This window comes from Saccopteryx bilineata, chromosome 2 (assembly GCF_036850765.1).
Source record: "Saccopteryx bilineata isolate mSacBil1 chromosome 2, mSacBil1_pri_phased_curated, whole genome shotgun sequence".
NCBI lineage: Eukaryota > Metazoa > Chordata > Mammalia > Chiroptera > Emballonuridae > Saccopteryx > Saccopteryx bilineata.
Window position 1 is genome coordinate 83,870,675 of NC_089491.1, and position 27,732 is coordinate 83,898,406.

General features: G+C 35.2%; 1 protein-coding gene across 1 annotated transcript; it reads left to right on the forward strand.

Annotated features, from left to right (window-relative positions):
* Positions 1 to 3,900: 3,900 nt before the first annotated feature.
* DMRTA1 (DMRT like family A1) lies at positions 3,901 to 9,532 on the forward strand. The gene is made up of 2 exons (XM_066257356.1): positions 3,901 to 4,821; positions 8,272 to 9,532. Exons 1-2 carry the CDS (start codon positions 4,170 to 4,172, stop codon positions 9,093 to 9,095), a joined length of 1,476 nt encoding a protein of 491 aa, XP_066113453.1. The 5' UTR covers positions 3,901 to 4,169; the 3' UTR covers positions 9,096 to 9,532.
* Positions 9,533 to 27,732: the final 18,200 nt, after the last annotated feature.

The following is a 27,732-nucleotide window of genomic DNA, read 5'->3' on the forward strand; positions in this document are numbered from 1 at the left end:
TTAATTTGAGAAAAAGAGAGAACACAAAGTATTATTACGAGAAGAGAACAGATTCTGGCTTTTTACTGTATTTGAGAAGAAATACATGTGTTCAGAATTATTGCTCCAGCTTTGGATGCTTAAATTAAGATCACCCTTGCCCCAAATGTTCTCATATTATTCTATGCTTTTCTTCTTCCAGATGTAACAAGAAGTTTTACTTTTATAAAAGCTTTATAAGAGTATAATTGACATACAATAATCTGCACATATTGATGTTTTGACATACATATATACATACACACACACACACACAAGTAAAATAGTTATCACAGTTAAAATAATTAAGGTACCATCACCTCCAAAAAAAGTTTTCTTTTAATCCTTTGTAATCCTTCCTGCTCATCTTTCAGCTGTCCCTCTACAACCTGTTCCCAAAAACCACTGATATGCTTTTTGTTACTATAGATTTCTAAGATTTTATGAAAATGATATCATATAATACATATTCATTTTTGTCTTGATTCTGTATTTGTGTGTGTGTGTATGTGTGTGTCTGTGTGTGTGTGTGTGTGTGACAGAGACAGAGAGAGACAGAGAGAGGGACAGATAGGGACAGACAGACAGGAAAGGAGAAAGATGAGAAGCATCAACTCTTCGCTAAGATACCTTAGCTGTTCATTGATTGCTTTCTCATATGTGCCTTGACCACATCTGCTGCGGGGGCCACAGCAGACCGAATGACCCCTTGCTCAAGTCAGTGACCATGGGCTCAAGCTGGTAAGCCTTGCTCAAACCAAATGAAGCCATGCTCAAGTCGGTGACCTTGGGGTTTCAAACCTGGGTTCTCCACATGCCAGTCTGATGCTCTATCTACTGAGCCATCACCTGGTCAGGCATGTTTCTGTATTTGAGAATAATCATTTTTAGGTTTGTTCATGTGCAGCATGTATTAATGTACTTTTGTTTGTTGTTAAGTAATGTTCCATTATATGGTTATATGAACTGTTGATGGATATTCAGGTTTTTCCAGTTTGCTGCAATATGAATAAAGATACTATGAAATTATTTGTCTTTGTATGGACATTTGTTCTATTTCTGGATTTTTTTTTGTCCTTGATGAACATTTGCTTTATTTCTGAAATGGCTGGGTATGTGTATGCTTAATTTTTTAGAAACTCAACTGGTTTCCAAAGTGGTTGTACTACTTTACATTTCCATCATTAGTGTATGAGAGTCTTAGATGTTCCACATTCTTGGCAGTTCTGGATATGGTCAATCTTTTCAGTTTTAGTCACTTTAATAGATGTGGAGTAGTATTTCATGGTAGGTTTAATTTGCATTTCCCTAGTAACTGATGATGTTCAGCATCTTTTCTTGTGCTTATTTACTATTTATACATCACTTCTGGTTACAAAGTTACTTATTCAAATCTTTTGCTCATTTAAAAAAATTGGGTTCTTTTTTCTTATTGAGTTTTTAAATTTCTTTATATATTATGTGTATAAGTCCTTCACCAGATATACGTATTACAATTACTTCCTCTCAGTCCATGGACAGTATTCTGAATCAGAGAAATATTTAATTTTGATGAACTATAATTTATCAATTTGTTCTTTTTGTACATCCTACTTTTATTGTTGTATCTATGAAATCTTTGTATAACCCAAGATCATAAAGGTGTTCTATGTTATATGGTTTTATGAATTACATTTAGGTTTGTGCTCCATTTTGAGTTAGTTTTATTAATTTTTTTTTTTTTTACATACAAATGTCCAATTGTCCTAGAAAATTTTTTTGGGGGAAACCATCCTTTTACCATTGAATTGTCTTTGCACCTTTGTCTAAAATAGGTTGTCTATTTAAACTCTATTCTGTCATATTGGTTGACTTTTTCACCAATATTACATAATTTTATTACTGTAACTTTGTAATAACTTGCAAAATAAGATACTGTTAGCCTTGCAACTTTAGCCTTTTTAAAAGTTATTTTGTTATTCTAGGTCCTTCCTTTGTATTTCCACATCAATTTAGAATGGGTTTGGCAATATATACCAAAAAAGTCAGCTGGAGCTTTGATTGAGATTGAATTGATTTACAGATCAACTTTGGTAGAACTGTGTTCTTAACAATATTGAGTCTTCTGACCATGAGCACAACATATCTCTTTATTTATTTAAATGTTTATTGTTTGTCAGCAAAGTTTATTAGTTTTCAGTTCTTCACACATTTTAACATTTTTCATTTAAATAAGCACATTTAATTTAAATATATTGAGTTCAGATTATTTTAACTTCTCTGAATGAAACCAAATAATATTTTATTTGATAATCAAATAAAAACAGAAAACCAGTGTTAAATTTCAGGTAAATATTGTTATTTGATGGAATTTTTAAATTTCTTTTGTAAAAAAGCATAATTAATAAGTCTTAAGGAATTCTAAAAACATATTACACCAAGCTGCATGGTTTCTTTTTTGTAACAAGATCACAAAAATAATAGGAAAAGGGAACTGTTTTCTCACTAGGCAATTCATTGTATTTTAATGATCCATGTAGCACTAACATCTCATTTCTCATGCATTGTGGGTGAGTTCACAATTAGAGAATAACTAGATTTTAGGCAGGAGAGCCTTGAGCAAGGATACAGAGGTGTGAATAAGTTTGGATATTACAGAATTTGCTGAGGTTAGGAGTTTTTAGCGTGGTAGTTCTAAACTTTGGTTGCATATAATATCACCTTGAAGTTTAAAAAACTCAGACCAAAAGATTCAGAATACTTAGATATGAGTGACTATATCTTTTAAAAGTCCCCTAGGTAGTTCTGATGCTTAGGAAGGGTAGCAGAGCTCAATGATAGGATATCACCATGTGGATATGAGAGGATGCTGATGGTAGTGATGATGTGAAGTGGGCAGGCAGGAGAACGCCCAGATTGCCTTAGCAGTGTATTCCCTAGATACTGGGCGTCAATAGGTAGAATGGTAAGATGTCATCATTACTCTCCATCTGAGGGCTAGAATATGAATTGTCTGTCAAAGCAGTTGAAGATTATCTTAAGAATGACAAAGCCCTGACTCTCCTTTCCATTAAGTACAAACACTCATAAATTTTCTGCCTCAGATGATCTTTTGGTTTAAAGCATTGTGATCATATCTTATGACTAAAGGCATTAGAAGTATACTTCAACAATATATAAATATTTTATGATATCGTATTTAAAGTATGGTCTCTAAATGACCTTCTCCAATATTTTACAACAGAAATGTGAAGTATTTTTGAACCAGCTTTAACACAATTGTTAATAAATAGTTCCAGATAAGAACTGAATAAAGGCTTCTTTGAAAGGTAACATTTAATAATGCATGGTATCCAAATTTGCATGTCTAAATAAACAAAATGCACAAGAAGAATCTGAATGTAAATTAATTCCTTAAATTTTTATCCATTGTTTTGACAAAGCCCTTAGACTCATTTGAAACAAAGCATCTTTCAGGTGGGTAACATTTGCAGCCTGCCAAGCTGTGCTTTCCCATTAACATTGACCATGCTATATACCTTCCTGAAAACCTCATCTGGGAAAAGGAAAGAACCGAACTCCACATTTCAAATCTTCAAACTTGCTTAGAAACTCGAAACTGGGGAAAGGAGAACTTAAAATATTGCTTAATTTGAGGTCAGTAAAACGCATGGGCGAACTCGAAGATTATTTTACAAAAATAAACGTTGAGGAATTCAAGGGGGGAGCAAGTGGGAGAAAAGGGCTTCTTTGGGGAATAGGTATTGGTAGCCTATCATGAAGGTTTCCTGTGTCTCTCATCGCCCCTCCTCCCAGACGGTCCCCACTTTCCGCCCCGGGCCTTCCCGCTCCGGTGCTGCAGAGCTTGGCCCGCAGCCCCGGTGGGCGGGGTGGCTTCTCCAGGTCTCCCTTGGGCTCCGCAGGCTCACAGAGCATAGAAGCGTCACTTAGCGCCCCGGGACTCTAAGAAGCTCACTGGACATCTGCATGTTTTAGAGCCTCCAGCTCCAGGAAGCGGTGATTCCCAACTCACTGAGAAATTGTGTCAAACTTTGTGTGCGGGTGAGAGGCAGCGGGGCCACGGCCGGACCCCCGGGCCCCCGCTTCCCGGCTGGCTGAGCTGTGGACAGCGCACTTTCCTGTGGCTAACCCTCTCCGGACGCCTCTCGGGAATGGAGCAGTCCCACTGTGGTAGCAGAGATCGCAGCGGCAACGGGCGACCTCACCTGGCCCCGGGGCTGGTGGCGGCGGCCCCTCCGCGCCCGTCATCGGCGTTGCCGGTACCCCCAGGGATACCGCTTCCTCCAACTTTCCTGCGGCCTCCCAGCCTCTTTCTGCGCACAGCCGCGGCCGCCGCCTCCACGGCGGGAAGCGGAGGCTGCCCGCCCGCTCCTGGGCTGCAGGGGCCGGCGGGCACGCTGGGCTGCGGCTACCCGCGGACTCCCAAGTGCGCCCGTTGTCGCAACCACGGCGTCGTGTCGGCGCTCAAGGGCCACAAGCGCTTCTGCCGCTGGAGGGACTGCGCTTGTGCCAAGTGCACCCTGATTGCTGAGCGCCAGCGCGTCATGGCCGCCCAGGTGGCGCTGCGCCGGCAGCAGGCCCAGGAGGAGAGCGAGGCCCGAGGGCTGCAGAAGTTCCTGTACTCGAGTCACTCGGGGCCCGAGGTTCGGACCTCCGGAAGCAGCAGCAGAACTGAGAATTCCCGGGCGCCGAGCGTCCCCGCGGAGGTGACTGCTCTGGGACTGGATGCCTTGAGACAGGCTGGTGGTCTGGCGACCCCTGCTTTCGAGGGTTTACAGCCAGATTATACAGAGGAAAAACAAGGTGAGTTTGCCTTTTATTTCCTCTTTGCAAAAGAAGAAATAATTGTTTTGGAGAAAAACTTTTTGAAACAAGCAGCTGTGCCCTGGAGACGGGCAATAAAAGTTTAGATGAAGAAACTTTTGTTTAAGTTCTGGGAAATCGCTCTGCACTATGACGTTAATGGGTGGTTGAGACCCAACACATTCACTTTGAAAAAGCTTTCTGTTCCTCAAGGTGATAGGATTAGATAATGAAAAAGGGAAAGGTGAGTCATCAGCTGAGCAACTCTTGTTAGGAATGGAGTTTGCACCTTAATTTCTATAACTTTGTGTGAGTAGAACTTCCTAAATGAGCATCCAGTGAAGAGCCTATTAGAGGAGCTGCATTTTGAGTTTGCTCTACTGTTTTCATATGTAAAACTGGAGTTAATCTTCTGATCTTATGTGGGAAACTCATTGCTAGTTGAGAGTACGGTTCTTTATCTTTGGGACAAATTTTTGGAGCCAGCCAGTAGTGGGAAAGAGACTGAAATCTACCAAAGCTGCTTTTTATGCCATTCGCTTCAAATTTTTAAACATTCCACGCCAATCCCCATTTGTCAGCCTCTTAAATTCTGGAATGCTCTAATATTCGACGTTTCAACTCTTCTCATAGGGGGAAAAAATAACAAACTTTTCCAGATATGTAAAAATAGCGAAAAAAATTTCAAAGTCCAATATTGGTGATTTCTTGTCGAAGGAGTTTTAATTATTTTCTCTTACTTATCAACTACAAATCACTTTCATAAACCGTGTTAGGAGATATATATTTGGCTACAGTTATCCCAAATTAACTTTTCCTGCTAGTGTAAATCCCACTATATTTTACTGAATTTGATAGTTCTTCACAGGGCCCAGTAGCAGAGTGTTATTTTAGTGTTTTTATATAAATCCAAGACAGGTTGTATCAGATGAAATTATACAATAATGATACAGTAAGTTATTAATTCATAAAATGCCCCTGGATTGTGAAAATTGAAGATCTTAAATCACAGGATGTACTTTTGAAAAAAAGACTATCTCTGTATTTAAATAAGGTACATATAATTTTTTACTTATGCCATTTTTTGCTCATGTTCTAGTTTATTTCAGTGGACAAAATAGATTTTACACATTTCTCATGAAAAATCAAAGAAGGTTGAAGAACAAAGTTATTAAACAAAATAGCTAGAAGAGAGAAGTAAAACTTAAAATTCTGTTAACTAAATTGACAGATTTGGCTGACAACCCTCTGATAGATACCGACTTATATGTTTTTCTTGGAGGGGTACCAAACCGTTCTGTTTTATAGGGTCAATTATTTTCTTTTATTGTTTGCCTCAGTTGACCTTGTTTTTGAAAAACTAGTTTCATGGCTTTTCTAAACTGACTGCCTCCTCTTACACAATGTCCATGTACCTTAGGAAGGTATTCTATTTAATTTACTCATTCATGAAACAAAGACTAATGGTGATTCAGAGGTGAATATGATATTCTTATGCAAAAGAACCTTATATTCAAAATGAGGAGACTATGTTTTTCAAAAGACTACAAGATGTGATATACAATGATAAAAATAAAGAAGTAAAATGAGCTTTAGGAGCTGAGAAAACAGATTATATAAATGATATCAGTATTTTAAAGACACCTTATTTTCTAGTTTCATGCAATCAGTATTTCATTGCATTATAGTATATTCCATGAGTACAATGTAATAACAAAAAATATACATAAATTGCTTTAGAGATGAAAATTTGATACTTCACATGTTCAGGGGATCTTATTTAGTGAATCATACTTATAAATAAAATGGAATGGCAGACTAATGCCAATTCATCTCCACGTGGCAGACCTCATTAGTGGAGTTTTATTGTTTTATTCAAAGTTGAAAATACTAGAGTCTAGAGTCTTTGTAATTTTTCAGGAGCAACATCTTTTCTTTAGTTATATGTTTTATATCAAAACAGCTTAATGATCAAAGTGTTAAACTGTATACTTACTTTAATTTTATAATACACCATAGATATTTCTGAAGAATTTAGGACATCTTTTTGAGAAAACATAAGTGTTTTGAAAATTGTGGTTCAAATAACTGCTTTAGGCAATATTTGATAAACTTTGTAGTAGAAGAAAGTTTGACTGAAATATTCTCACCACCCCCTGACAATTTACTCTTTTAAAATAGAAATAGAGATAAAATATGTTTATAGGATAAACCAAAGTAGAAATTATTTAGTAAATATATGCATTATTATTTTCTTAAAGATATTCTTGTTTTATTAATATTCATATGCTCAACTTGCTGAGGTAGAAAAATGAGATTGTTGTGTAAAAATGTGCTTGGAAAATTTCCCTTAATATTGGAAGGGAGTTAAGGTTTGAGGCAAATGCTTAGTATGTTATTTTTACCACATATTTTTAAGATCCATACAGATTGCAATAGTACAATAATGCAGTTTCCAGTTTTCTGTTAGAAACAATTTGACTAACCTGATTTCTTGATATTTTCCTAGGGGTTGGAAAAAAAAGTTCTTATTTCACAGAGGATTATAAAAAATACCAACTGTTATCAACTCTCACATAAATTGATATATGTGACTGGTATGACTTGACAATGGTATTGCAGTAGTCAAAATGAAGTACACAATTTTGTTTTTATTATTATATATTTTAAATTATTCAGGTAACTTAATTGAAATCTGAAACATGAGCATTAAAAAACCAAGAACAAAAATACAGCATTAGTTATTAAAATGTTCATTTTCATTCTAAGATTCTCTTCTTTTGATTTTTTATCTAAGCATAACTATTTTTTTTAGTTCTTTTTTCATGGGGTCATTGATAAGAAAAAATACCTGGATAACAACAAAACTAGGGTAACATTTAGTAAGACCTCAATTTTCCAAGGCAGGGCAAACAGGGTGAGATGTTGGTGTTACATCAACAGTTTAGGGCAACAGCAGACTTTCATATCTGACTCCTAAATAGCTACTGCATTGACATATTATATAATTTTATAATCTTGATATGGCATAATCAATAGCATTTTCCCACTGTTCCAACACTGGCACTTCAGAAGAATCTTCTAAAATTCTTATTCAATAAAATTTCTTATAGTAAACAAGTATTACTACTATTCTATGAGGGAATGAATTATTTTATCCAGCATTATTTTCTTCTTATTTTATTGAATTTATTGAGGTGAAACTGGTTAATAAAATTATACAGGTTTCCAATGCACAATTCTACAACACCTCTTCTGTACACTATATTGTGTGTTCACCAACCCAAGTCAAGTCTATGTCCATCATTATCCCAGCTATATTATACCTTCCTCTACCACCTATACCGCCTTCTTCCCTCAGCAATCACCACAGCATTATTTTTTAATAAGCAGCACTGTTTTGGGAAGTTTTTCCTTTATTTCATTTCTTTTTTTTTTCTTTTTCCCCAGAACAAAAAGAGAGTAAATGTGACTCATGCCAGAGTGGACAAAAAGAACCAGTCTCCAAATCCTATCATCTTATCCTGGGATCATCTCCTCAGTCTATTGGTGTCATTGGAAAGCAAAATTTGAGGTCATCTATTTCAGAAAATTCAAACAAGGATAATAGCAGTCTGTCTCCTCACCGGGGAGAGCAATCAGGAGGTGAAGAGAGTCCCAAGTCTCTCTCATCCTCTGATCTGGAATCAGGAAATGAAAGTGAGTGGGCCAAAAAAATCACTGCTACCAGATCCAGATTTCCCTCAGTATCCTCAAGACCAAGAGATCCTCTTGATATCCTTACCAAGATTTTCCCAAGTTACAGGCGTAACCGGTTAGAAGGCATTCTACAATTCTGCAGAGGGGATGTGGTCCAAGCTATTGAACAGGTCCTAAATGGGAAAGATCACCAACCAGACACCAAGGACCTAGCAAGCTCAGGAGAATTAGGAAACACAGCTTCCCAGAGAGCATCAAATTTTAGTTTAGCTGGAATTGGTTTTGGAAGTAAATCAGCTTTCTCCCCTCTTCAAACCACTTCTGCTTCTTATGGAGGTGATTCAAGTCCCAGACTAGGTATCAGTCCATTACGGCTAGCATATTCCTCTCCAGGAAGGGGGCTGTCTGGTTTCGTGTCTCCCTACCTAACTCCTGGGTTGGTACCAGCATTGCCTTTTCACCCAGTGTTGGATTATGCCTTTTCTGGGATGATTAGGGATTCTTCCTACCTTTCCACTAAAGACTCTATAACTGGTAGCAGGCTTTATTCCAGGCTGAATCAAAACAATATTTAATACATCTGCTGCCTATTATCCCTTTCTGGAGTGTTTCTAGAAGGGATACAATGCATCCACACACCTACACCCACACTACATCTATTAATGTGTTCACTATGTATGTGAGTGGATTACCAGGCCTTAAAGATGCTGGGGGTTTTTGTTGGTTTTTTTTTTTACAAGCAGTATAATAAATGTTCAGATCTAAAGACTTTGTTAGCATTTATTAAGTGAAAGAAGTATTTAAGCATTATATGTGCCTTGAATGAAGCCATTTCAAGAAATAGTTTTATTTTATACTAATAAGTTTTCTCTCTAAAATATACATTGTAAAATTTCTATTTTAAAACTATACTTGTTTTCATTTTATTTAAAAATGAACTATATAGTTATAAAATACATTTGTAAGTATGAAACAATCCATTATATAAAATTAACCAAAAGGAAGAATTGAAAAATTGAGGTACATCTAAATAATTATTGTTTTAAACTTTTTTTTTCCTTCTAATTCCTTGTACACTGGAGAGGAAAGTTATACAGAAATGTTTTAAAATATTTTATTCACATATAAATGATTAGTAAAAAGTAAAACTTTTGAAAAATTTAAATTTCTTAATTTTAATAAATGTCTCATTTTTCATTTACACCTGTCATTTGTGATGACAGTGCCATAAATATAACGTTTATCTTTAAAGTGAATGTTGTGAATTACACAAAGACTAATGAAGTCAATTTTAGGAAATGAGACTCCGCCATCTTCTGGCTACTATCACTAATTGCAGCTCACTTCAGATACAGTGTAGAAATTGTAAGTCAATGGTTACCTAATTTCCTAATTCATATAAGTTAACCATTTTTAGATAGCAATTTTTAGATCATGCTACATAGAAATTTTTATATTATATAGTGAACATATATTGTGGATGAGGATTTAATGTTTTAGTATGCTATGCCTGTATCTGGGGAAATAATCTTTGTCATATGTTTGTGACAAGAATATAGTAGTCATTCTCAAAGGTAAAAATAACATTATTCAGAAAATTTAAATGGCTGTTCAGATAAATATTGATCGCATCTAGATAGATGATGCTTAATGCATTGAGGGAGATCATAAGATTTCCAAAGGAGAAAAATTGTCATTAAATTTTATAGGTTTTTTTGAGATTTTAAAAATACTTTTTGTTCTCCATCTGGAGGATTTGAAAGCTATTTATTTCAGTCAGTGGAAAGTCCCTGAGAAAACTGCTTACAAAACAATTTTATAAAGTTTTTTTTTTTTTTACATGTCATCATTTTTTCAAAGGACAGTAGCTTCATTGTTATTGTTAGAAATAAATAGAAACCCGGCTGTGGTGTAAAAGAGTTGATGAATTAGAGATGGTTTAAACAGTGTGAGCAGCACAATTCACTAGATATTTCTTAAATAAGGTGTGTGTGTGTGTACTGTTCATTCAAGCCCTATCAGTTCTATCATCATAAAGGCTTTCCCATGAAACCAAATTGAAATATATTTCTAAAATATATTTTACCAGCAAATATCATATTAAAAGATTGTATATTAATTAACACTGATTTAGACTGTAAATATGTTTAATAGAGCATGCATTAATTTTAATGATGTGAATCTGAGAAAGAAGAACCTGTAAAAATTTGATACAATTAATATTCATTACTTACAAAAAATATTTTAGATACTAAGCCTGATCTGTGATACAATGCCTGGCAAGTTGTTGATATTCAATCACTACACTCTGAGTGAAGAAAACCATTTTGGATAATAGAACTCTTTGAGACTCAGATGAAACTGAAGAATTCTATAAAGTGGCCTTCAGGCACACAGTTTTGCATATAATTTCATGGGGTTCTTGAATTTCCTAACTTCCATTCTGGTTATTGTTAAGTTGTTTCCATTGCATTAACTCATTTATTGAATGCTATTTTTTTAAAAAAAGTGATCGGTATTGTAGAGGATACCAAACATAAAATACTGTGTTCCCAAAGAAGTTATATTACACAATAGAGATCTTATTTAAAAATAAAACAATGTGACAATTGCTAAATTCTTTATGTGATTTATATAATGATGTATATGTGTCCATTTGAGAGACTAAATTATTTTTTGACTGGAAGAACATCTATTCTGGGTAATATTCAAATTAAAAAATAACTTTATAATCTTATACCTTAATTTATATATTTTGCATGTTTTATACCCTTTACAATAATTTTATAACTTAAATAATTTTATAGAGTAGCTAATTTTGTTCAAACATTAAACTGTATATGAGGAAATGGTGGCTCAACAGTAGTGTTGTTCATCCCCACTGTTATAATAATAGTGTCAATAATCAGGTGTGTGAGTTGCTTCAATTTCAGTTAGACTATAAGGTTTGAGGAAGGATCATGTTTGTCCACTCACAGCTTTGTACAGTATCTGGTACAAAAGAGGTGTTCAAGTAATAGTTTTCCACTGACTGAATTAAATAAAAGTTAAAAACAAAGTACTAATTAGGTATTTATTTATTTAACAGCTATGAATTGAGCCTTTACTTTGTGCTAGGCACTGTACTAGATACAGGGGACAAAGAGGTAACTCAGATACAAGACCTTGCCTCAAGTTGCAAAAACAACCAACCAATTATTGTTGATACTATTGACATAGTTGTTATACTAGTGAGTTCTTTGTATTTTTTGTGTGTGTGTTATTTGACAAAGGAGTGATAGCTTTATTAAGTATTTGGTACATAAGCAAGAAACAACTCAAGAATGAAAAACAGACAACTTTTATTGATCAGTGTCACCCCATTAAATTTAATTTCTAAATAAATAAAAAGATTCTCAACATCACTAATCATAAGAGAGATGAAAATTAAAACCACAGTGAGATATCTCCTCACATCTGCCAGAATAGCTATCAGCAATAAATCAACAAATAACAACTGCTGTTGAGGATGTGGAGAAAAGGGAACCTTTGTGCACTGTTGGTGGGAATGATGATTGGTGCAGCCACTGTGGAAAGCAGTGTGGAATTACTCCAAAAAATTAAAAATAGAATTGCCTTATGACCCAGCAATTCTACTTCTGGGAATATATCCAAAGAAACCCAAAATACTCATTTGAAAGAATATATGCACTTCTTTGTTCATTGCAGCATTATTTACAGTAGCCAAGCTTTAAAAACAGTCCAAGTTCCCATCAGTAGATGAGTGCATAAAAAAGCTGTGGTACAAATGAACAATGGAATGCTACATGACCATAAAAAAGAAGAAAATATTACTTTTTGTGACAGCATAGATAAACCTAGGCATTAGTTATAACGCTAGGTGAAATAAGCCAGTCAGAGAAAGACAAATGCCATATGATCTCACTTATATGTGGACCCTAATCAGCAAAATAATTTAATGAACAAAATAGAAACAGAAACACAGATACATAGAATAGATTGATAGCTGTCAGAGAGGAGGGTTGGTTCTAAGTGTATAATACATCATACTGTTTGTGTCTATGAGATTTTGTTTATTTCTCCTGTTTGTTCATTTGTTGCTCTCAGTTTTGTATCCCACATATGACTGAAATGATATGGTACTTAGATTTTCTGTGTGAATTTTTCCACTTGGCATGATAGTCTCAAGATCCTTCTGTGTTGTTGCAAATATCAATATTTTATTGTTTGTTATGGCTGCATAGTATTCTATTGGTATATGTACCACATCTTTTTTTATCCAGTCATCTATCAAAGGACACTTTGACCACCAAGAATAAATACTGCAGTGAACATAGGGGTACATATGTTATTAAGAATTAATGTCAAATCTTTAGGTAAAAAGCCAGAAGGGTTTCTGAGTCATATGGTAATTATATTTTTAAAAATTTTTGAGGAACCACCTTACTGTTTTCCACAGTGGCTATATCAGTTTTCATTTCCATCAGCAGTAAATGAAGGTTCTGTTTTTTTCCACAACCTCTCCAATACTTGTTATTACTTGTCTTGTTGAAAATAATCATTCAAATAAGTATGAAGGTGCCATCTCATTGTAATTTTAATTTTTATTTCCTTAATAGCTAATGAAGTTGAGCATCTTTTCATATATCTGTTGGTCATTTGTATGTCTTTGTGAGAGAAGTGTCTGTTCAGATCCCCTGCCCATTTTTTATTTAGATTCTTTGTTTGGTGTTGAGTTGTATGAGTTCTTTATTTTGGATATTAATCCCTTATCAGAGATGGTGTTTGCAAATGTCTTCTCCCATTTGGTTGGTCACATTTCTATTTTGTTGGTAGTTTATTTTATTTTATTTTTATTTTATTTATTTTTTTACAGAGACAGAGAGAGTGTCAGAGAGAGGGATAGATAGGGACAACAGACAGGAACGGAGAGAGATGAGAAGCATCAATGATCAGTTTTTCGTAGCGACACCTTATCTGTTCATTGATTGCTTTCTCATATTTGCCTTGACTGTGGGCCTTCAGCAGACCAAGCAACCTCTTGCTGAAGCAGTGACCTTGGGTCCAAGCTGGTAAGCTTTGCTCAAACCAGATGAGCCCACACTCAAGCTGGCGACCTCAGGGTCTCGAACCTGGGTCCTCCTCGTCCCAGTCTGATGCTCTATCCACTGCGCCACCACCTGGTCAGGCGGTAGTTTCTTTTACTGTGCAGAAACTTTTTATTTTAGTTCCATTTATTTATTATTGCTTTAACTTCTCTTGCCTTTGAGACTGAGTTCATAAATTCCTCTCTAAGACCCAAGGTCCAGAATCAAGTTGTGATTGATTTGATTGATTCTCACCTATGCACCTGTCTTCTATTGTGTCTGTGTAATATTCAAGACCTTATCATAGGCCCTGGCCAGTTGGCTCAGTTGTGGAGCATCAGCCTGCTTGTGGATGTTCCAGGTTCAATTCTCAGTAAGGGCACTCAGGAGAAACTCCCACCTGCGTCTCTACTATCCCCCCCCCTGTCTTCTCTCTCTCTGTCTCTCTCTCTCTTTTTCCCCTCCTACAGCCATGGCTCAATTGGAGCAAAGTTGGCCCCAGGACACTGAGGATGGCTCCATGGCCTCTGCCTCAGTACCTAAGAAGAGCTCAGAATGGAGCAATGCCCCAGATGGGCAGAGCATTGCCCCCTACTGGGCTTTCTGGATGGATTCTGGTCAGGGTGCATGTGGGAGTCTGTCTCCACCTCTCCTCCTCTCACTAAAACACACACATACACACAAACACAAAATAAACCTTAGCATTAAAATATAATCAATTGCATTTGCATATATAGATAACAGGGTGATAAATATGGTGATAACAGGTGACAATAATTATTTAAAGAAAAAAAGTGTTATTTATTGATGGGGAAATTTATTATGAGATTACTACATAACATGGCTGTTGTAAAAGTCAATGAAATTTAGATTATATTAATAGGTATAAAGTATGTAGAATGGAGGGATGATAGTACCATATGCTCTGGAATATCAATTTGTCAGATGTTAATTAAAGTAAAATGATTAGTTCTGAGTGCCATGTATAAGAATGATTCTAAAACCTGGTGTGTGGGCAGAGAGGTATAACATGCTAAGTGGTGATTGTGGTGGTGTGGTTGTGTTCTGTCAGAAAGAATTTTGGAAATAGAAAAAAAACATTTGATGAGCTAGCATATGACAAAATGAATTGGGTTTGTTATTTTTTTAGATTTTATTTATTAATTTTTAGAGAAAGGAGAAGAGAGAGAGAAAATAGGGGGAGAAGTAGGGAGCATCAACTCAGTTGCTTCTAGTATGTGCCTTGACCAGGCAAGCCCAGGGTTTTGAAACTGGTGACCCCAGCATTTCAGGTTGATGCTTTATCCACTGTGGCACCACAGGTCAGACAAATTTGGTTTATTCTTTAGAGTGCAGAAGGCATATGAGGTAAAAATTAATGGAGACAGAATTTAAAGGACCATAATGAAGGACATTTTGGCAGTTAGTAACTGTCCAAGAGTTGAATGGCTGCCTTGTGTAATAATGTATCCTCTAATCATTGAATACACCATGAAGAAATTACTAATCAGAGACTTGACTGATGGAAATGTTTATTATTGCTTTAGTGTTGAGACTGGATCATTTATAAGGCCAACCAGGAACACAGTAAATATTTGTTTAATAAATGAATAAATGAATTTCAGTTTTAACACCATGAAAAGGAAAACACCTCACCATTATTTGTCAATAAAACACATTACAGTTTTGTTCATCAGAACTTTTCCTATATGATAGTCTCTTGGGAATGTATGAGAAAGGAAGAGAAAATATTGCATGCTTTAAAAGGGGTTCAGAGTGGTAGAGGTTAGCATGAGATCAGTAGTATACAATGCATAAAGAGAAGTGGAGGGCTCCAAAAGGACATAGGAGGACATTGAAGACAAACTTTAATATATTTTCATAAAGTAAACACAAATATCTTTCTAGAGGGAGAATTGCTTTGGAGTTGATGAGACTTAGGATGGACTTAGCTGTATAATTTGGGAATGTTACTTAAACTCTTGGGTGTTTGCTTTCTTTCAGTAAAGCAGGGATAAGAATATCGAACTTACAGTATTCATGGAGATAAATGATAACTTAAGTAAACTGTATAATACAGTAATGCTTATATACTGGGTGCTAAATAAATTACTCTTACTGTGATTTGCATTAGGATGTAATTTTATGGAAATCTTTCAACAAGGATACTGTAATTACATTTAACTACTTCTATTGGACTTGGAGTACAAAAGACAGGCATTGTCAGAGAAATATAAAGTCTTAATTCTAGTTTTCTGGTTTGGTTGGTTGTTCATTTCATAGATGAGCCACATATTCTTAGCATATTATTATTGTATGTGCTATTTGGATTCTTTTAAGTACTATGTAGACTAAGTGAGTAGCAAAATCACAATTTTGTGTTCATTTACAGTCAGTCAGGAAAACAGTCCCCTTAAGTATATATGGAAATAAGGGAGCTGTTACAAAATCTGACCTAACACAAACATAGAAAGACCTGGGAAGTGAAAGTCTGAAAGAGGGAAATTGGCAGATCAGAGAAGAGTCACTAAGTGATCTTCCTAAGGCATTGGTATGGGTAGAAGAGTGGGAAGAAATGAGAACTTGCAGTAACTCTACAAAACCTTGCACATCTAGTCATTGAAATAGTTCCAAGGCAGCAATTGTGAATGGAGTCTAAGGAAACTAGTGCCTCTGCAGAGCTTCCAACTTTATGGATCTGTAAGTAGGTCTGTCACCACTCTTGGTCAGCAAGGTCTGCAGTTCAGTGCAGTGCTTGTTATTCACATTGTCAAATGCATGTTCTTCGCATTCATACTCACTTATGTTCATGATATTTACTTCCAAATAAAGGCAAAACAAATCACCCATTCAGCTAAATTTGTACAAGTATTATTTGTACAATAAAACATGCTAAACCTCTTCTCTAAAAAGAATACACATGTCTTTGAGGAATGTTCATTCCTCTAGCTGAGTCAAATCTCCTTTTGAATATCTTATAGCTGAAATTCTGAGCTATAGTTAACGACTATTAATAAATCTGTTAGAGTAAGAAAATGAGTGAAAAAGAATTAGTATAGACATACACACGCGTGTGCACACACATACACATACACATACCTAAAAGCAAGGAAGATATAAATGCTATTATTTACTAGTGCCCTCATATTTGGAACTGTTCATGGGATCATAGATGATATTTATAACTTCCTTTTCTCAGTTCTTTATTTTATATATTTTTTTGCTCCAGTACGAGTCTAAATTAATTGTAGTTCCCTATTTCATGAGGTGTCTCAAATTTCCATTCATGAAGAGTTTGTGCCATTACAGTTCTTCCTTTTATGGATTGTAGTTTTCCATTAACTTTCAGCACAAAAAAATGGGAAGACTAGGTGACATTGTGGAGGATCTCCACAAAATGGAAATACTCCTTTTAACCTCTTTCCTGTTGTTTCAGTGGCATGAGATGCCCAATGTAGCTGATGTTAGTCTCGGGTTCCAATACAATGTTATATTCTCTGATGGAGTAATTATCCTTTGGGAAGTAAGACTTCTAAACCAAAAATAAACAAACAAAAACCCGCAAAAGTTGTAGAGAGAGGAAACAAAATATTGTTAGTGCACCATTATCAATACAAGAGGAGCTATTTTCGTATCTACTCTGTGTCTCCTAGAGTCCAGAATTCTGGGTAGAGGAGAAACATCACTGTATAGTCAAAGCTGATTCAAATCCTATCTTACATCCAGGAGAACATTATTCCAACCCTATAAAATACTGTCACCAGCTGGTGCCATAAGTGACTCTTCCAAGGGCCATTCCATAATTTTATTAGGCCAGCTGTTTTCAGGATGAAGGGAACATAATTATAGCAGAGAATTCCATGAGTATGAGTCCAATGTTGTAATTTATTTGCTATGAAATGGATTTCTTTGTCTGAAGTAATGTGTGGAATACTGTGAAGGCGAGTAAGGCATTCTATAATCCCACAGATAGTGGATTTAGTAGAAACATTGAGTATAACACAGACAAAATCATATCCAGCATAAATGTCTTTTTCAGTGAGAACAAAGAGCTGCTTCTTCAATGATGGAAGTGACCCAATATAATCAACTTGCTACCAGGTGGCTAGCTGGTTTCCCCAGGGAATAGAACCATTTCAGGGGCCCAGTGTTGATCTTAGCTTTTGGCAAATTGAGTACTCCATTATGGCTATAGCCAAGTTGGCTTTTGTGAGTGGAAATCCATTTTGCTGAGCCCATATATAAGTTATATCTCTGCTTTCATGATCATTGTCTTCATGAGCCAATTGCACAATTATGGGTACAAAAGAATAAGAAAAGACTAGGTAAGTTTTGCATATGAGTATTGTGATCTTGTTATAAAGTTGTTGTTTGGTGTGCATATGTATGGGACAAAATTATCCTCATATTTATTTTTACATACCTCTTCTCTAGGTCAATTTTCTTTCAAGTTTCTGACCATCCATCCAAACTTAGCTACTGCTCATATTAGATATGTATCTCTGTCTATCTCTTATTCCAGGAAAAATGAACAATCAGGTGCACAGTTTAAGTTTTTTCCGTTAGAAAGATGTTCTTTATTCACAATGATTCTTCAGGGCCACACCTGTAGTGCTACAACTGTTCACTTCAGAAAGTGCCAGAATAGTGTGTGGACTTGTCTGTGAATAAATACCAAATTGTTCTTCCTCATTCTGCTGTCACAGAAAACCAAAACAGAGAGAGAGAGAGAGAGAGAGAGAGAGAGAGAGAGAGGGAGAGAGAGAGAGAGGGAGAGGGAGGAAGGAAGCAATGTGGCAGGAGTAAAAGACATGGAAATTTGAGCCATTGTTGTCATGCAATCTATTTGCGACTTCAACACAAAAAACTTATCTATCACCTCCACTTGGCTGAATACCACTAGAGAGGGCTTGGTGGGTCAAAATATCTGTTAATCATGAGTACTTAAGATCATGTGGTTATTTAATGGTAAATGTTAAGTGTTAGGGTTCTATTGGGACCCAAAAACAAGGCAGAAGCTGTTTCTCAAATGAGAATAATTATCTGCAGAGAAAGTATAACTTTCTCCAAAGTCCAAGAGGTATACTGTAACTTATCTATAGGGAACTGCCGAAGCTTTCCCTTAGGATTCCCAACTGCCATAGACCCATCAAGCACCATTAGCTATATTGAGACATGTGACCAATGTGGCAGACAGGTTGAATGGCAGCCTTTTTCTGTTGTAGAGCCTCCTTTGATCTAGATCCAAAACTGACAGCTAATTGGTTTATTTGACATGTAGGCTAAAGTAAGATTTCCAGATTAGTTATCTATTGCAACCAAAATTCAGAGGCTCACCTCTTAAAATGCAGGTGCCAGATGAAGACATGTTCATTATTAGATAAGGAATATTTTAACATGTACCAGACCACTGATCCCTAGAAGTTTCACAGGTATGACATACTCCTGAATTTTGTGGTGTTTATTTTTCCCATTCTCTGACATGCATATATCTTAACAAGATTTCCAGTGTACCTGATATTTTCTGTTCACTAGCCAAACAGCATGTTATCATCTATGTAGTAGGGCTTGCTTGATGTCCTGTAGATTAGAGAAGCAAGCAATTTCCCAGCAGACTAAATTATAGAAGACAGCTGGAGTGTTGCTGAAGCCCTAAGAAGAAATACTAAACCATATTACTCTTTTTGGTGGCCTTTACTAACAACTACAGGGGTAAAGTATTTTGGAGATTAACATGTCTCAAACTAGAATAAAGGGGTAGCGTTGACTTGAAATACTGCTGCAAACATAGTTGCCACCTAATTAAGTTTATAATATAGTACACTGTTGTGCTTCAGGACTTATTTACCTATCCATAGGCCAGATAGATGAGTTGAATGAGAATGTGGTAGAACCGTTTCAGTCTTTGATGCTGACATAAACCTTGACAGTCTCTTCAGGAGTGTTCTATGGCTTTTGTTTCACTACTATGATATGGAGTAGAAGTTCTAGAGACTTCCATTTGACATCCTATTATAATCATCCTCAATCTATAAGTCAGAAATTCAATGTGAAGATTCTACCAGCTGCAGGGTATGTCTCTTCCAATTATGCTTTCCAGAGTCAAGGAAGTAAACATGGGGTAATTTTGGGTACCTGTTGGGCTCACTATGAGGTGGACCTGAGCCAAAATGTCACTGGTGATTAGACTTCATTCTAATTAGATTTTATTTTTGAACCTTGTCCAGCTTAGTGAGTCACAGTGGCAGTTTAGGTTCCCAGGGAATAGCCCTTGTCCACTAAATCATGAAAAATAATGATTATTTCTTTTTCCCCAATGTATAGTCACCTGGTAAATTTGTTCCAGTTCTTTTGAGGAAATCCAGAAGGAAGATTTATGGTTAAAATTATTAGAAGAGTAGCAGGGTCCATAGTCAAGGGGACCCATTCTCAATTTTTATGAGAGTCTTTAGGTCTAGAAATTTGTTGAGGTATGGATGATTATTATGATAATTCAAGAAAGAATTGCATGAGACTTAGAACCTTTTCAACTGCACAAATCAAGTGTGAATTTAGGAGGTTTTCCAATCTATTTCAGTCCTAGATACACAGTAATTGATTATTTAATGCCAAAGAGCTTTGTAGGTAAAAAATTGTGGCTACTGCTTCAACCTCTATTGTTGTTTTGATATTCATGTTTTTTTTTTAATATTCAGGTGCATTCATCAGTGCTTTAAAAAATGTGTATTCTGTTGTACTGTTTAGTACTTCTATATCTTTGCTGATTTTTTGTCTAGTAGGTCTATGAGTTTCTGAGAATAGGGTATTAAAGTTGCCAGCTATCACTGTTTTTTGTCTCACTGTTTTGGCAAAACACATACACTTACAAATTTCCCTCCATGTATAAAATGTTACTAATTTAAATTAAATAATTTACTAATATTAATTAAATAATTTGGAATACAAATTCTGAATTTTTGTCAATTTTTTTTGAATTTTCAAAACTAAAGTAGATACTTTGGTTCATGTATTATATTCCATAATTTATATTTTATTGAGTTTTTTATTTTGAAATTTATATTTTCTAACATACATTTAACAGTTTCTATAAATATTAGGATAAACAAAGTTTTATAATATTTAGACCTCTTAGTCTTTACTTAATGGATAAATGTAGAAACCTATGGTTATTTTTTATGGATGGAACACACTATAGTTTTTATTAAATTAAAATAATTTTGATTAAAAAACACATATCAAGAAGCAGCTATAAATTTACAACTTAAATCGATTTACCCTGCCTATTGAATACACATAGATACAAATACATTTATTTAAAAGTTGAAAATATTAAACCTTGCTCACAAACAAGATAAATACTTCCATAGGCAAGAAATAAGACAGTAACTAACAGTAGAAAACAAGGGAGTAAAGATACATGTTCCTTGGGCTTGAGGAATCCAAGTGGTCAAAAGCAATAGGAACTTGACTACTTTAAGCTAATGTCAACCAACATTGCCTTCTGTTCATGGGTAGTTGGAAAAAACATTGATGAATGAAGCTTGGAGGATGTGCCTGGGGTTCTACGCCAACAACAACAAGTTGTCACAATAAACAAAAGCTGTATATTGGTCAAGATGATACAAAAGAGAAAACAGTCACACAATCAAAATGAAAATCAAAATGGATCATGCTCCATTATGAGCTTTGATTTCACTAACACTAATGAGACATGGGAGCTTTGAGATGCCAATATAATGCATGGTCAGGGACTGGCGGTCTTTAGGGTGCCATGTAGGCAAGAAAAAAATGTTAGGGAAGCACAAATACAGAGAATAAGAAAGGGATAAAAGTAAACTATCACTAAAGATAGTATGCAAATTAAAATTTTAATACACATGAGGAAATCTACTTCCAAGAAAGCCGTTGCAAGAAATAGTTGAGACATGAGCATATGTCCATGAAATTCAAATTATAGAATGATGTGGAGATAACTTTAAAATAAAGTGTTTAAGAGCCTCAACTGTATAAAAGTAGAAGGACTAGTTAAAAGGAAATTAATTCATGAAACAAATTCAGACTGATAGGTATTTCTGAAAAACAGGTGAATATGGTAAAAGTAACTTAAAATCCAAGGAATAAAAAACTATTGAGAAAAATTAGTTAATTAGGAAATTATAGTGAGAAGTTTATCTGTAATGTAGCACAGAGAGATAAAGAAGATAAGTGGGTATTTAAAATGATGGTAGGAAACGATTGAGAGACTCTAACACATGTGTTGTGGGAGTTGTAAGAGTAGAGAAATGAATAAATTGTATAGAAGCAATAATAGTTAAGATATTTTTAGTTATGCAGAAGTGGGAAGAAAGAGAAAATAATAAACAGTTAAAATATGTCAGAAAATGTTATTAACTACTGTATATCTACTTTTTAAAATTAAAAGTTATGGCACTATAGAATTAGACAAAAAATGAAAAATATTATTGGGGGAATGTATATTTGTGGGTAGATAAAAGTTTTTAATATTCTTGTCTTTTTTGGGCAGAAAACAAATGTTAAATAATTTTAGGGATTATTAGAAAAAATATTTTCTTAAGTACACAAGTTGAAAATCTAAAAGTTATCACCAAAGAATAATAATGAAATTTATAACTTCCAAACAGTGAAATGTGTTGTTATATATTTTAAGTAATTTTTTCTTCAGATGTTCTATTTCTTGCATAAGGTCATGTACTTACTCTCCTCCTTCTCTCAGATTTCTTGCTGAAACTGAATAAGCCCAACTAAAAGCCAGAGGAAAAGGGAGCTGGTTGGTGTGTTCATATAGATCCATCTCTTAGGACACAGAGAATAATGAAAAAGTGGGGGAGTTGTTCTGGGGGTATAAAGAAACATATCTGGTACAATTTTACTGCAAAAATAAATCCTATATAGAATAAAAGTTTATATGTAAAAAACTAAATTTTGAAATCATTAGTACATAATATGAGATGATTTTTATATCTAAGGGATATATTTCTTTACCAAGATCCCCAAAATATACATCCCAAAAGACAAATGAGTGGAGCTATAGTAAAATTAAATTTTTGAACAATAATATGCAAAATTAACAAATATAAATAACAAACTATATATATAACACAGAAAGGATAACTATCCAGGATATATAAATACTGCAAATCAATAAACTTGGCCACATAACCAATAGATGTAAACCATTATACAACAGTTAAAGTGAGCTATCTAGATCTTTATGTATCAACATGGATAACTATCAAGACAATATACTGAATTAAAAAAAAAACTATGTAAGGATTATGGGTACTATAATTTGATCCATGAAAATTAAACTAAAATACAGAACATGCAATGTATTGTTTATGGATAGATACGTAATAAAAGTACAAACATATCGATTAACTATGGCAAAGAAATCATGTTAATTACTTCTGAGTAGCAATGGAGAAGAATGGAAGTGGTAAGTGTAATATAGGTGTGTGAACATAATCTCTGTTTTACTTCTTAAAATGTCGTAAAGCATCGACCTGGAACTCTGAGGTTGCCAGTCAAAACCCTGGGCTTCCCTGGTCAAGGCACATATGGGAGTTGATGCTTTCTGCTCTTCCTTCCCTTCTCTGTCTGTCTGTCTGTCTCTGTCTCCTCTCTCTAAAATGAATAAATAAAATCTAAAATAAATAAATAATTTAAAAAAGAAATATAATAAAATGTCAGTTTTACTTAATTGAAGAAGTATAGGTACATTGCCTTACCCTTTTTTATTTTCTGGGCTTTAAACTTTTAAAAACAACAAAGCAGATAACACTACATTTATCCAATACAAAAATCCTGTCTCTGATACCTGAGAGGGATTAGGGTCATCATTAGCCTGTACTAATTTTAATTCTGTCGACCAAGTTCATGTCTGAGGTTATAAAATTTTTGTTGTAGGCTTATTCTAGTCCTCTGTTTCTGTGATAATAGATATAAGCATGCAAGAAATTCCCCCTCCCCAGTCTTTCTTTCGCATAGCAAAAGAGAGTTGCCAGTATTAAAAGTATTCCCAGGAGTTTAGGAACTAAGCAATCAGAGAAAGGTTCTTAATTCATGCATAAGGGTTAATTGATTTTTTAATTCAATAAGCAACATGCACAAAAAAGTATTCTGGGCTATATAGATAAATACAGAAATTACCCTAGAGGAAAAAGCAGGTGGCAGGATATTAACATTTGCTAAACACCTCAAGTGTTCCAGCCCCTAAACAGAAATTTTACTGCACAGGCTATTAATATGACGTCTTTTAAATCTAATGTTTTAATATATATTAAGTATTTATTTAATTTTGGAAGTTAGGAACTTGTTTCCTGTCAATAGAAATTGAATATTTATGTTGAAACTAAGAGCTTTCCTCCACAAACTAATTACCACAGCTTTTAACTTGTTTGGAATTGTCTTTTAATGTATTGGTCATACAGTAAAGAAAGAAATGTCTCACTTGTGTGGAAACATCAAATTTTATATAGACTATACTTGAACTTTCTTTAATCTTTTCTGCTAGCAAAACATTTCCTATTTTTCCAAGGCTTTTATTTTTCTAGTTTTCTTTTTGGATTTTCTGAACCACAAAATTTTGGGGGGGACCTCAAACTATGAACAAGTTCTTAACTTTTCATTCTTGATCTTACCACTTCTTGTTTGATCTTATGTGAAATAACTGGCTTTTTAATGTCCCAGTCTCTTCATCTAATAACTGGGATGATAATAGTACTAATACTTAAGTCATAGGGTTGTTGAGTAGGGAGGGAGGTAGATTTAAAATTAGGTAATAACACAGCTACCTCCATTGAACAATAAGCAGCATTCAGCCTCTGCAAATTAAAACTATAATTTATTTAAAGAGTTTAAATTTAGATGATAAAATAACTCAATTGTTCTTGAAAAATAACACTATACCCCACAACCCTGTGCTTCAGATTTTCAGATCTCATGGCCTGAGGCGACGTCAACTGTCTAGTCTTTAACCTGGGATATTCTACTATGCTATTTACACCTTTCTCAGAATGAGTTGACTCTATAAGGAATGATTTTTAGATTTTCCACTTGATGGCGCTGTCTACTTCTGTGGGGAGTTGAATTAGCACAAATGTTCTTTTTTGCACAGGAATCTTTTACCCCCGGAACTGATTTTAACTTGTACCATAGTTCCAGTGTATTCTGTTGAGGTGTTAACTCTCCTTAATGATCGATGCCCCAGGCAGATACAAATCCTGACCTATGCTGAACACTTTACATTAGGCATTTCATTACATTGCATTCATCTTCTTAAATAACTTGAAGAGAATATTTCTACCAATTTTGTAAATGAGCAATCAGAAAGGTTAATTCTTCCAATTTGTCCTAACTAGTATGTGGTATAAAATCAAACTTAATCCCAGATCAGTCTAACTAAAAAAAAAAAAGTTTACATTCTTCCATGATTTCTTTCTTACATACATACATACATACATATATATATTTATATATATATTTACAAATATGATGTGTATATGCATACACATATATACTATACACACATGTATGTAAAGTATATATATATTTATGTGAGTATATGCATATCTAATATAAATATATTTTTACAATTTAGTGGACAAATATATATATTTTAAAATTATATTTAGATTATATTTTAAAACAGGTCTAAATTAAATTATCTTTTTCTTTTCTTCTTTTTTTTTTTGTATTTTTCTGAAGTGAGAAGCGAGGGTAGGGGGTGGGAGACATATAGACAGACACCCGCATGCCCTGGACCGAGATCCACCTGGCTTGCCCACCAGGGTACTTTGCTCTGCTATAATTGGAGCCATTCTAGTGCCTGAGTTAAAGGCCATGGAGCCATCCTCAGCACCTGGGCCAACCCTGCTCCAATGGAGCCCCGGCTGCAGGAGGGGAAGAGAGAGAGAGGAAGGAAAGGGGAAAGGGTGGAGAAGCAGACGGGCGACTCTCATGTGTGCCCTGGCCGGGAATTGAACCCAGGACTTCCACACGCTGGGCTGATGTTCCTCCACTAAGCCAACCAGCCAGGGCTAAATTAAATATCTTGATGAAGAAAATACACAGATACAACTGTTTGCCTGCAGAAGAAATTTTATTTTCTTGCTGAATAATGCAATAAATGTGCTAAAGCAGAGCTACCATGCCCAACTGTTTTTTCAGATTGGCAAGTGATAATAAAACACCAAATTACTGTGTCGAAAGAAAACACATTTCCATTGTTACCATGAGCTGCTTTAATTAAAAGGAAAATACCCTGGCCTATTTAATAGGTGAGTCTTCTTCTCCATTTTTTGTAAAATTCAATTAGGTAAAGACTATAAAATTATTTATATTTATAAAGATTCAATTCCCTGAGAAGACTAATCCACTGATTTACATAAAGTTATTATTTTCTAACATAAGTAAAAGCAAAAGAGATAGTATGCATTATTATTATTACTCCATTTGTATGCAAATATTGTTATTCTATTTGCATAAAAATTCCGCTAGGTAACCAAGTTGCTATTTGCTATCTTATCATTTTTAAATGGTGCCCAGATTGAATGATTTTTTCCCCCAAAAGTTTCAAATTTGAGCAATCTCATGAACAGAAAGGTGACTGAGGATAGCATTGATATAATTATCACTTAAGCTTTGTATAAGTAAGCACTTTCTTCATAATCAATTATAAGCATTTATTGGTGACTGTGGTGGTGTCTGTGGCATTGTGCTGTGCAGGGGTAAAGCATATGTCCTGCCATTTAAGAAAGTAGAGCTTCATGGTTAGTGGGTGCAGGGTAGACAGAAGGTATTCCTAGTCTGAGAGGAAGGGCTATGAGAGTAAGGAAGGCATACTGCACAGGAAGTCTAGGTCCTGGCCTAGATATCCATATTCTCAAAACTTTGCCTACACAAGTGCTTTATTACATGCAATAGAATTAATATGCACTATGCATTTCCTAGAAAGAAAACAAATCTGGATAGCCATGGAAGCATATTTCCTCCCATTTTTTTGGTAGTTTGACAAGAAGCTGGCTCAGCAAATCTGACTTAGTTCAAGAGAACAGGCTGATACTATAGGCTGAAGCCCTCTGCAATCCCAACCATTCCCCACGAGGAAGTCACTACTGGCTTCTGGTGGCCTATGTTTACTGTAGTATTCTTTTGTCCCCTTTCCCTCTGTGTAGAAGGTTATGGAGCTAGATTTCTGCCATTGAGCTTTTGCATATGTGTGCAGTACAGCTGCAATTGGCCAAGCATGGCACCTCTGTGAGATAAACAAGAGTTTGAGAGCTTGTGTGTGCCCTGCTACTTCTGTTACTAATGCTTTTAAAAAACATGGGTGGAGCTAATGGTGTGTGTGATCACATAATACATTTATTTGTAAAATACCATGTGTAGGGAAGCAGGGCAAAGACTATCAAATCAGTTATAGTTAGAGTCACAGCAAATGCAATCTTTTTTTTCAGAGTCTGGCACGGCACCTATGGCATGTCAGAATCAAAGGACCAACCGATTCACAACCTGTGGATATATTTGCATAAATAATCCAATGACATGACTGCTGTGTCTGTGCTTATTGTACTGGGGCACATTTAAGAACATAGATCATGAAACAATGACTCAGGCACATCAAGGGGAAATATTTTGAAAATACATCAGTGAAAGTGCTAATATTAGATAACAATATGTTATAAATTTTAATACTGACCTTTAACATTCCAAGAGCAGGAATTGCCTGAGGCTCGCTACTGTCATTGCTTCAAGTTTTAGTTGAACAAGCTTTCATTTGGTTCTCCGGAGGTACTACGGATGAAATCACTTTGAGAAATTTCAGAACTGGATAAAACATTTTCACACGTGTTATGACTGACAGGCAAACCTACTGGGCTGATGTCAAAAACATAAAACCACATCCTGGAATTTTTTTGAAATGTGCCTGTTCCTCCTACAAATATAGAGCCATTTAAGATGAACTTTCTGGCTGAGACCTCCATGCACTTCAGAGGACATGTACGGTGGATAGCGTTGATCACAGCTGGGGCTTTGAGATGGAGATGTTGCTTTTTAAAATCTGGACACCAGCAGGGAAAATTATGACTTTTACTTTCCTTAG